Genomic DNA, 11,209 nt, shown 5'->3' on the forward strand with positions numbered 1-11,209 from the left:
AACAAAAAAAAAAAGGAAACTGTTGGTCATGGGAAGTATACCGTTTGCTTTGTTAGTTGAACAAATTGCATTCCTCGCTTGTGGAGTGATGCATTTCTCTCCTTGCTCCTTACATTTTCAAGCCCTTTTTTCTTTTTTTCTTTTTTTTTAGCCTGTAGAGTTTGAATAAAGTTTCTAGTTCGCAGAATGTATTACCAAATAAATGGGTTGTCATCTTGTATCTCTCATTTCATGGCTTGTTTTGTATTGTTGAACACAAAGATTACCATTGATGTGAAGAAGGACATGCTTGGGTCACATAGAAGACATAACTAAACAAATGGAAGCCCGTGTTTTATATACTGTACATGTGCATCTCAGTGAAATAGAATATTGTGCAAAACTTAATGTCTTTCAGTATTTAAATTCAAAGAGTGGAAACTCTGATATCGTTAGCCCAATAGCATAGTTGATGAACTCAGTGCAGTACAGCACAATTTTCCGCAAGCACACTGTACATTAAGGCAATTATGCTATTGGCCCAACAGTTCACTACGCATTGAGTGAAATATTTCACAATTTTGTTGGCTATAAAATACAGCTAATGAAAAACCCCAAGTTCGTCACCTAAGAATATGACAAAAGAAACAATCAAAAATGATTTTTTACAAAAAATAGGTCGCCCCAGTTTTTCCTGTGTTTAATCTGTCTGTACAAGTTAAACGCAAAAACCTTTTGCGCCTCTGAAAATGGGGCTAGTCTACATAAAATGGTTGTCAATTCCTGAATGATAAATGCTATATTTTTCTGAACTGTTTCAAAATGAAATCTGAAAGTCACTTCTTCAACCTCACATCTGTAATCAAACACGCGATGAGGTAAAAAAAAAATATTAACAGGCTCACCTCCCAAATACTTAAATTGTTACAGGTCCTCAGCAAAGCTTTTTGAGTTATTACAGTTTAAGCCTTGTTTCCCTCCCATCTTCTTGGCCGCTGTCTTGTAATTTTATATTCCAGTCTACCAACGATTAAACCGTTTTGCTACCACATGGTTTGAGCCCCTCCCTCCCTCTCTCCCTCCCCTCCCTGCTCCAAACGCACGATGGTGTTGCCTCATCAGGAGTGGCGCTTGTCTCGCTTTGATGCCGAGAGCGCGGGTCAGACCAGTCCACGGCCAGCGGGTTTTAAGAAGCATGGGAGGGCTTATGGTTGAAATGTCAGCATAATGTCATGAGACACGTTAAAAGGTCAAATGTTCAAATGGGGCTCAGTGGTGAACAGTTAACAGATCAGCTAGCACTTGGGTTGCTGACCAGTTAGATGCACGTATTCGCTTTATGTACAATGGACCCCCGCATATTTGCGGTTAGGCACTCCTGAATTAACCTGTTCAGTAATTTTTTATTTGGAACCCAACAGTTTCTGTTGGCAGAAGTTCCCCCTGCACACACTTGCTCTTTCAATCCCAAATCGAACATGGTAGATTTGTGATTGCCATGACTCATGATAGTTGTCAAGGTTTCTTGAAATAAAATGCACACTTATCTAGAACCAACAAGCAGGATCAAGTCTAAGTAAAAAGCAACATTTTGCTGAGCTTAATTTACCACAAGTAGATCATGCCATTTTATTTGCCGTTGATTGGTTCAGTTTGCTGTCTTTATTGTAAATTTAAATTGCTGCTCCATCTAAATTGTAGGCCGGTCTCTTGGGGGAATTTAATAATTAAATAGCACCGCATCGGCCCCAAAAGACACTGGCCCACTGAGCATCTGCCCTCTATGCCAGATGGCTAGTCAAGCCCTGCATGTACAAGATTGTTTTGCACACAAATCACAGTCACTGGTTAACAGAGCTGGGCATTTTACTCAAATTTTCCGGTCCGTTTATCGCCTTACGCCTTCCTGCCGGGGTACCCTTTCCCCGTCCGACAATCTGCCTTTTTGTCCAGCCGGAACAAATAGTAATCGCCAATAGGAGCGGTCTGCCTATCATTTTAAAGAGGCTTCCGTTTGCGTTTCCGTCAACAAACTTCTACCAACTTCCACTCGCACCCTAACCTACATAGAACATATTGTTGTAACAAAAATTTTGGGGTTGGCTTCCTCTTTAAAGCGGAAGTCAACCCAAACCCATTACGGCTCAGATTCAGAAAACAGGTCAGCCGTGATTGGTCGTTGCGAGCAGTTGTGATGTCATTTTCAGTCGACAGAAGACAAAATGGCCGCCCCCTGAGATGGCTAAAAACAAGTGCGTTTTGCTACTTAACGTACATTCCACAAACGCAAAATTAATCAGAATGCCGTGTTTCAACTAGTGGGCCTGCTAGGAACATATTCTTGAAAAAAATATGTTTGGGTTGACTTCCGTTTTAGTATTTTCAGCCGTGGCTGCAACATTTCAAACACTACACAGTCAATACAAGGTCAATACAATGTGTGGTGCATTCACAACACGTCACCATACAAAAAAAAAAGACTTCTCAACACGACTGCTGTTCTGTTGGCAGGGCTCCTTCCCAAAAAAAGGCACACATGAACAGCAATTAAAGAAGCGTCACCTGATGCCTCGCCATGTTTCTCTCCCCTATTTGTTTACATATTACCGCTGCCAAACTCCCACTGCCACCTGTGCACCGCTAATAAACCTCAATCCACCGCATCCGGGCATCATCAAATGGAGCTGATTCGTCATCCGTCTGCCATTGTTTAAGCGCATGTCATGCTCTATTTGTCGCAGATGGGGGGAAAAAAAAAAAAAACGAAAATTCAGCTTGACTAATGCATCAGTAAAAATAGGGGCGTGTCAGGACACATGGCATATACTCTGTGAACTTTGTTGCACCAAGCGCTCAAGAATTTGTTCAAGGTTGGCCTGTAAAATTTGGATTGAGTAAAGAAATGGGACATTACACACTATGGACAAAAAGCACTAAAACATGTCAACATCCTCCTATTACATGCCATCCATTCATCCATTTTCTATACTGCTCGTCCTCATTAGGGTTGCGTGTGAACTGGGGCCTATCCAGTGCGACTTAGGGTGAGAGGCGGGGTACGCCCTGGGCTGGTCGTCAGCCAATCAAATACTGGATAGACGAGCAAGTGCGTCTTCAATAAACCTAAAATTCATTTTTGGGGCATGGTGGAGGAACACGTCTGAGCACGTTTGCTTCACAGATTCGAGTTTAGGCGTTGGAATCTCTGCTCCAGCCTTCCACTATGGAGTTTGCATGTTCTCCCCGTGGTTGTGTGAGTTTTCTGTGGGTACTGCATCTTCCTACCACATTCCAAAAACATGCAAGTAAACGCCGCACTTGTGTGACAGAATTCTGTTGTCGTGGTGAAAGCTTACAAGACTGCACGGCAAAGTATTTACTAACTTTACACCTGTACTTGAAGTAGAATAATTCTTCATTTGCCATTGTTGTTGTATCATCGATCTGATGTTATTTTTAATAAAGGGGGGAAGTCAACCCAAACATTTTTTTTCAAGAATATGTTCTCTGCAGGCCCTCTAGTTGAAACAAGGCATTCTGATTAATATTGCGTTCGCGGAATATGAGTTAAGCAGCAAAAGCTAGCCATCTCAGGAGGCGGCCATTTTGTCACTTCTGTCGACTAAAGGTGACATCAAAGTTGCTCACGGCTCAGATAGCGACCAATCACGGCGCAGCTTCAGAAAACAGGTCAGCCGTGATTGGTCATTATCTGAGCCCTGAGCATCTGTTGAGAGAGCATCCGCTCTCCTGTTGAAAAATCTCCTGTGCAGTTGGGTAATTAGTAGCACGTTTGAAGTGTTCGGAGTCAATTTTTGTCGTTTGCCCATTTCAAGGCCCATTAGGTTGATATGAATTTTGGCCGCCTCGCGACCACGTCACACGCATGAGGGGCCAGTTAGCGGGCTGGACTAAAATCCACCTCCGCCCTTGCTTACTCCGCCCCTTTTCCGAACGTGTCACCCACTGTCCTCCGTCCCGAAAATGGGCGTCCGTCCGGGACGCAGGGACAGGCCGTTCCGCCCCCGGGGCGGACTGCCCAGCTCTGCTAATGAGTAATAGTATCCGGATACATATGTTGCGCCACCTTTTGTGTTCAAATATTCATTGCGTAAAGGGTTGTAAAACAGGGACTATTGGTAGGTAGCATGTCAATGGGCTTACCATTATTATAGTATTAAGATGTTTCTCATGACAGTAAATTTAAACTGGGAGCGCTGTTAAACTGCTTGAAGCCTCTTTTTTTTATGAACTGTTCACTATTTGCCAAATTGTTGCTTATTGTGAAGTGTGTCGAACTGAGTTCACTGCCATCATACAGCGTTGGTAATCGTATCGCAAGTTTGCACTCGCAAGTCAAACCAAAAAAAATCAGCCGATCTACGGCTGGTATGTGGGAAAACCCGTTAAGTCAGGTCACTCTTATCTCAAGGCACCACTGCAGATGTGAAAGTATTTCATCGTTGAGACAGGTCACACAAGGTCAGAATCAAGCACCAAGTGTGACACCCCACCTCCAATCCGCCGCACTTCTCCATTTCCTCTTCCTGTGAGTTGTCGCCTGAGGCGCATTTGTCAGGGGGAGCCCAAGCTTTTTCTCACTCGGCTGCAGTGATTTAACGATTATAGTGTACAAACAAGCATATCAAGCATGGCTGACATGCTCCCACCCCCGAACCTCGCGAAGATACCGACCACCGTGTCCTCCAGCACGCTGCGTCCACCCCCCCCCCCCCCCCCCCCCCCCCGCTTGTGTGCCCTGCATGAGGTGGCTTACACAAGCCGCTGCCCTGGGAATCCTCATTATCCATCACCTCTGAGACACGGCTCACTGTAAATGAGGACATCAAATGACGCGGGCTCATTAAGGAGCCGCAGATCCGCTCATTAGCATCGCCACCTTCGTCCGTTTGATCAGCATTGGCTCTCAGCATCACATTGTGTCCTCTTCGTTGCCTTCGCGCTGACTGGAAGACTTAGGATTAATGTCAACTCCCGCCAGCGGGTCATCTGGGCTTTGGCGGCAAAGCTGTGGAATTTGTTGACAGCTGCCCGCCATCACCACCACTCGCGTTTGTTGCTCACGGCTATTGTTTCCAACTGATAGGCAAGATGCTGAGCCGATACCATAGGGGTGAAAGTAAATCGCTGCTGGTGTCTTATTGGTCAAGCAGCATATTTGTCATCACAGAGTCAGTGTAACAATTGAATTGAATCAAGGCTACAAATGAGGGAAAAAGAAAGAGAAAAATAAATGCGTGGGCTAGTGTTAGTTGACGGTTGTAGTGCATTATATTGCTGGATTGTTATACTCGGCCAATCGGCCACTTTGCTGCAGCGGCTATTGTTTGTCGATCTCAGTTTTTCTTTAATAACTTGTGTCTCCTGGCGAGTGGACAACATGCTGGGGAGTACAAAGTAAATACAGGAGCTCCTTATTATCTTCCATTGTTTGTGATTATCTGATTCCATCTTGCATCATTACTAGGGATGTAACGATTCAAGCCCCGATTCGATTTTCAGTTCCCGATTTTCAATTCGATTTTTTAAAAATTGCTACCATGCTTGTCCCTGTGCACTGGTGTGGTTTTGCAGCCATCCACAACCACAATACGCAATGATGTTTGGCGCAAAAGCATAATTTGATCTACACATTCAAAATGTGCTATGCATCTGGAATGAAAAAACGTTTCAAGACATCATTTTCAAGATGAATTTAAGCCACTTGATTTTTCGATTAATCGTTACATCCCTAATCATTACAATATTCTAAGATGGCCCTGGGTCTTTAGCGGGGACATGTAAAACCACCACTATCAAAAACGCCATTTAATGTAATTGCACATATGTCACACATTTATGAAATAAAAAAAAAAATTTCAACCAACCCCTACTCACTCGAGATGCTGATGATTATGCTACTCTTCTGTGCAGCTAGCTACATAGCTCTGACCAACCAATCAGAGGACAGAAAAACACGGACGTCTTCAACGGCCAGCTCGCCGGCGTTGTGAGGACGAATTTAAAATCCGACCGGTTAAAGATACCGGTCCTATTGCTAATATAGTTTAAGTGACAGCGACCAGGACTAGTGATTTTGAAGGCTAGGCCAGGGTAGATGAACATGGCAGGCACATTGACATAAAATTGCACTGGCGGGCGCGTCATTAAATTCCATCCGTACGCTAATTTGTTGTCATCAGTCCGTCGTTATTTCAGGCCGGCCCATTCCGCCAGTCGTCAGTCCGTCACGCCGTTATTATTAATTTAACCGTGCTTCTGTCATCACTAAATTACAATTCATCACTCTATTTTAGGACACTCAGTCACCATGTGGAATATTTTAGCTATGGGTATGAGTTGAAGATATTTATTAAATGTTTTTTGAGCAATCTGTACTAAGCAGCCAGAACTTTACATATGCCACAATGTGTTCAGTTTGGGAGTCTGAGGTTATGATCACACTTGTCCTGTTTCTGCGGTGACATCACAAAAACGGCCTGTAAAGTCCAAATTGTTCCATATGTGGGGCTTTGACTTTGAAGGTTCCACTGTACAACAAACTATGTTTATCATTATGGAAGTCTTGTGATTTATTGTGACATTTTGGATTGTGCTGCCTCCACAAAAGCCACTGAGGGCCTCACAAAAGAAGGCAGCATTGTCTGCCGAAGGGCAAGAATGAGATGAAATGCAATTATATCCTGAATGACATTTTCTAACAACCTCGTCATCTTTCGACAGTATAGGTGTTATTGTCTGGAGGCACTCCTAAAGGTGCAGCACTATTTATGTACCTTTGTGGCCATCTTCTGTCAATCCAGAGCAGGAATTTTCTTCATCTATTTGTGCAAGACCACGCATTGTCATTTACTGTATTGATGTCACTGTTGGAAAAATTGTTTTTCTTTTGTACGTGCACAGCCTTTTCTAATTTCCAGCAAGCTGGAGTGTCTTGTCGGGACTCTATGGCTATTTTTTTTGAAATACTGTTTGAATTAGTGTATTCATTTTGCCTCCTCAACACTTGATGCGCTTTTATCTTTTTATGTATGTACAGTGTGCACTTCAGTGGCGCGGGTTTCAGTGGGGATTCACCCCACTAAATCTGCATTTAGTGCTATCATGTCACAAATTACAGCAATCACCAATACTAAATCTAACAGCATGCCAACTGGGCCACGTACATCATCTGGAGCAGTTCAGAGTCAATATTCAGCCCGGTCCCTATCCGTTGTATTACAATGTGAGTAGTCCTGGTGCTTTAAGTGGCCTGGTACGCACCAGTACGGAGTACCAGCATTTCTCAATTTTACCCTGAAGCGTACCGGGACTGCACATGAGCCCACAGCACCCTCTCTTGCTCCGTTTCACTCTTGCGCTTTTGTGATACTCATACTTCAATGGCAATACTACATTACCCAGTGTGCACTGCGAGTCGAGTATGCGGCAGAAAAAGGGTGTGAAGAAGAATATAAACATTAGAGGGAGATCAAACTTTGAAACGCGTCATTCATGCAGTCGTTGGTTGAAAACGGTTGGACGCATAAATGTTGGCGTGGCTCCAAAAGGGCCAAAGGAGAACACTGACTGGTGATGAAGCAAGCGGGTGACGGTGACACAGGATGACACGTTAATCTTGCAAGTGAGTCGAGGATAATTGTCAAAGGACCGAATAAGGTATTAATTAACATAATCATGATTTATTATATTGTATTTTGATTATGAATATATATTTATTTAGTGATTAATTGTCTTAATGATCTGCTGGTACCCACTGCCTAATTTACCTAGCAACAGTTGAAAAAGAGGACTATCACACTTTTTTGATGTTGATGTTGGTTTGCTGTTCAGCAATTTTGTGACCTCCTTGAATGGTCATTTTTATGCAAGAGAGCCTTTTCCATTGGAAAACAAAAAAATCAAAGTATGTGTTTATTTTGGTGTTTTCCTCAAATCTTTTTTTTTTTGTTGTTGAAGAATGGATCCTTTGTACGTGAATTCCGAAATCTATTGTGAAAAATGCAATACATTAAGAGCACATATTTTACATCCATGCATTTTGTCCATATTCAACATTGAATCTGCTTAGGACATGTGTGGTCCTACGTGGCCCCCCAGTAACTGATGAAAATTTGCAGCCCCCTCTCCTCCAGCATTTAAGATGCCCATCCCCGCGGTCCGTGCACTGGAAGCAGAGCAGCCGAGAGAAATACAGCAAAATGAAGAGAATAGACAGATTGCAATACATTAATAATACGGTATTTCATTTAAAAAATGGAATTTAGGTTGTGAATTTTGATATTTTTTTCTTGTTGGTTGTGTTAAGGCCTTGCTCTCCTTGCCCACTCCCCTCTAATGTCCACCGACCGGACTCATAATGCATGATGTCTGCATCTTGCTAGCATGCAGCCCAGTGGTGATTGATTCATTCCTCGTGCATGCTTCCACTTGACTCCATCGCCAGAATTCACCTCCACCCTGCTCTTTCTCCTCCCCAGGATTCCGACATCGTCTTCTTCCGTGGTTTCAGCTAAAACAAACAACTAATCAGGATGTTTAGCAAGCATCCTTTGCCATCACTTCCTCATGTATTAAGTGTGACGATGGTCTATTTCACAAATCTGCATTGACTGACCAGTCATTCAACATTTCATCCTTGTACTGTATCTTTTTTTTTTTTTCTCTCTCTTTTGTCAACAATTACTCACTGTCAAACTTATCAGTGCACCTGCACTCCAATACATTCTGTATTTTTCCATTAGCTCTCGTGCTTCACAGTTCTGGGGTTTTGGGTTCAAATTTTGCTTCTCGCTTTATTTTGTGGAGTTTGCATGATGTCCTCATCCTTGCACATTTCAAAAAAAAAAAAAAGAAAAAGCATAATTATTGGGTTCATTGAAGACTCTAAATTGCTAAATTTAGAGTGTTTTCTGTTTGTTTCTTACTTTACTTTTACCTGTCCTCATGGGCTGCCCGGTCATGCAATTTGGTGCTTCTGTTACAGAAAAATCTGCAACCAGGTGGCTAACAAGGGGACGATCTCACAAATGTCGTCAATTATGCCAAAAAGAGAAGAATAATACGCATGTCAATACTCTCATTAAGTGTAAACTAGATTTCGCTTGAATTTGTGAATCCAGGAATTGATAATTTTTTTAGTTATAAGCCTGTATTTAATACATTACTAAATGTGGAAATCAAAGTCTATCAATTAATCGTATTTCATATTCATATCTGAATAGAAACGCACATATGATTATTCTCTGACTCGAAAAATGGTCCGATACTAACACGTGGATACCACTTTACCAGCCTGACATTTAACTCAGGGCCGGGTGGAATAGGAGCCACATCAGCTGTGTGGAGATATTTGAGGTAAACGCGGATGAGAACACTTTGTTAGCCGACTGCAAGTTATGCTCTGCAAAATGCATAATGAATTGTGCTCTGGTGGCGGCAGGCCTTCTGACAAGTACCAAGTTTCTCAAGCCCTGTCGCCAGCGCCGCTCTGCAATGCTCAGCTCCAGCCACTCCCCACTCTCATACCTTCACCGATACTGGCTTTTGAACTTTGCAGTGATAATAATCCCGTTGGTCCTTTTCCCCTTTGGCCAGGAGGACACAACGTCCATGATTTCCAAAACAGTTTGAAATGTGGACTCGTCAGACCACAGCACACTTTTCTTTTTTGTCAATTGAATATTTGTTGAAACGGATTTGCAAATCATTGTAATCTGGTTTTATTTACATTCTACGCTGTGTCTCAACTTCCTTGGAATTGTGCCCTGCCACTGACAGGCAACCAGTCCTGGGTGTAACCCACCTCTCCCCCAAGGTCAGCTGAGATAGACTCCAGCGCATCCGAGACCCCATAATGAAGACAAGCACAATAGAAAATGGATAGATGAATGTTTATTATTCTGGTTGTAATTTGCAGCAGTGTAAATCTTAATGAGATTTAAATTATTACATCGTATACAAAACAATGTGAACTATCTTTGTAATTTTGTTTAATCATATTGCTGTGCAAGTGTACCTAATGTTGTGGCCAGCGAATTGTATTGTCTTCCATCTCTGTTTGCCACTGCTTAGCAACATTCCAAACAGTGGCTTCAATTCTGGCTCCAGTACTGTAAACTACTACAATTTTATTGTCCTCAATTGTTTAAATGACAATTTCAAGCAACTTCAATATAGGAGTCATGGTCTTGCTCCTGCTCAACATGATTGATGTTTTCCCCTCATTAGATTATTTTTTTGTATTTTATGTCACCCACTAAGTAAATTAATTTGGAACCATTGAAATCAGTGTATTAATTGGAATTTAACTCAAACTGTACTTAAAAGCTATAGTATCCATACTAAGCTACTTCCCCCCCCCCCCTGCAATCTAAAGCCTTTTTTTTTCCTTTAGCGAGAAGGTTTTGATCTGTAGAGGATTGATGGGAACTCAAGTGTGTACGTGTGTCCTCAAATAAAACCTTAAAATCAGTCTGTGTATGAGTACATATTTTACATTTACTGTCATAGTCTGCGTGTGTGATTTCAGCATCGACTGAGACGATAGAGAATTCTTAAAGTGGAGGTCAACGCAAACATATTTTTTTCAAGAATATGTTCCCAGCAGGCCCACTAGTTGAAACACGGCATTCTGATTAATTTTGCGTTTGTGGAATATAAGTTAGGCAGGAAGATGCACTCGTTTTTAGCCATCTCTGGGGACAGCCATTTTGACTTCTGTCGAGAGAAAATGAGATCACAACTGCTCACAACGACCAATCACAGCAGACCTGTTTTCTGAATCTGAGCCGTGATTGGTCATTGTGAGCAGCTGTGATGTCATCTTCTCTCGACAGAAGACAAAATGGCCGCCCCCAGAGATAGCTAAAAACGAGTGGATAACACTTATTCCACAAACGCAATATTTATCAGAATGCCCTCTTTCAACTAGTGGGCTTGCATAGTAAATATGTTTGCTTTGACTTCTGCTTTAAAACAACGTTCACACATGATGATATAATAATATTATTCATTTGCAGGCATCATCTTGTGCATGCGCATTGTCGAGTAGTTATTATTTTGGTCATACACTTATGGAAATAATGATTAGACCACATCGTTTTCTTCACTTTATTGTTCATTTTAATGCCTTGTACCGCAAAAGTGGTATTACGTGACTAAGAGACCACGAAATGCCTAAAAGCACTGTTTTTTGACAGAACAGTGA

The 11,209-nt window shown here is 42.2% G+C and overlaps 1 protein-coding gene across 2 annotated transcripts in view; it reads left to right on the plus strand.

Moving 5' to 3' along the window:
- Window positions 1–10,456, plus strand: part of ppm1aa (protein phosphatase, Mg2+/Mn2+ dependent, 1Aa) — a 34,002-nt gene extending 23,546 nt beyond the window's left edge. For both annotated transcript variants that reach the window (XM_086048745.1, XM_086048743.1), the window contains one exon: window positions 9,781–10,456. In XM_086048745.1, the coding sequence (XP_085904871.1) occupies window positions 9,781–9,831 (51 nt within the window). In that variant the 3' untranslated portion in view covers window positions 9,832–10,456. The remainder of the gene's footprint in view (window positions 1–9,780) is intronic.
- The last annotated feature ends 753 nt before the right edge of the window (window positions 10,457–11,209 follow it).

Source organism: Filicampus tigris, chromosome 13 (genome assembly GCF_054856515.1).
Source record: "Filicampus tigris isolate MCC_2025a chromosome 13, RoL_Ftig_1.0, whole genome shotgun sequence".
Taxonomy (NCBI): Eukaryota; Metazoa; Chordata; class Actinopteri; order Syngnathiformes; family Syngnathidae; genus Filicampus; species Filicampus tigris.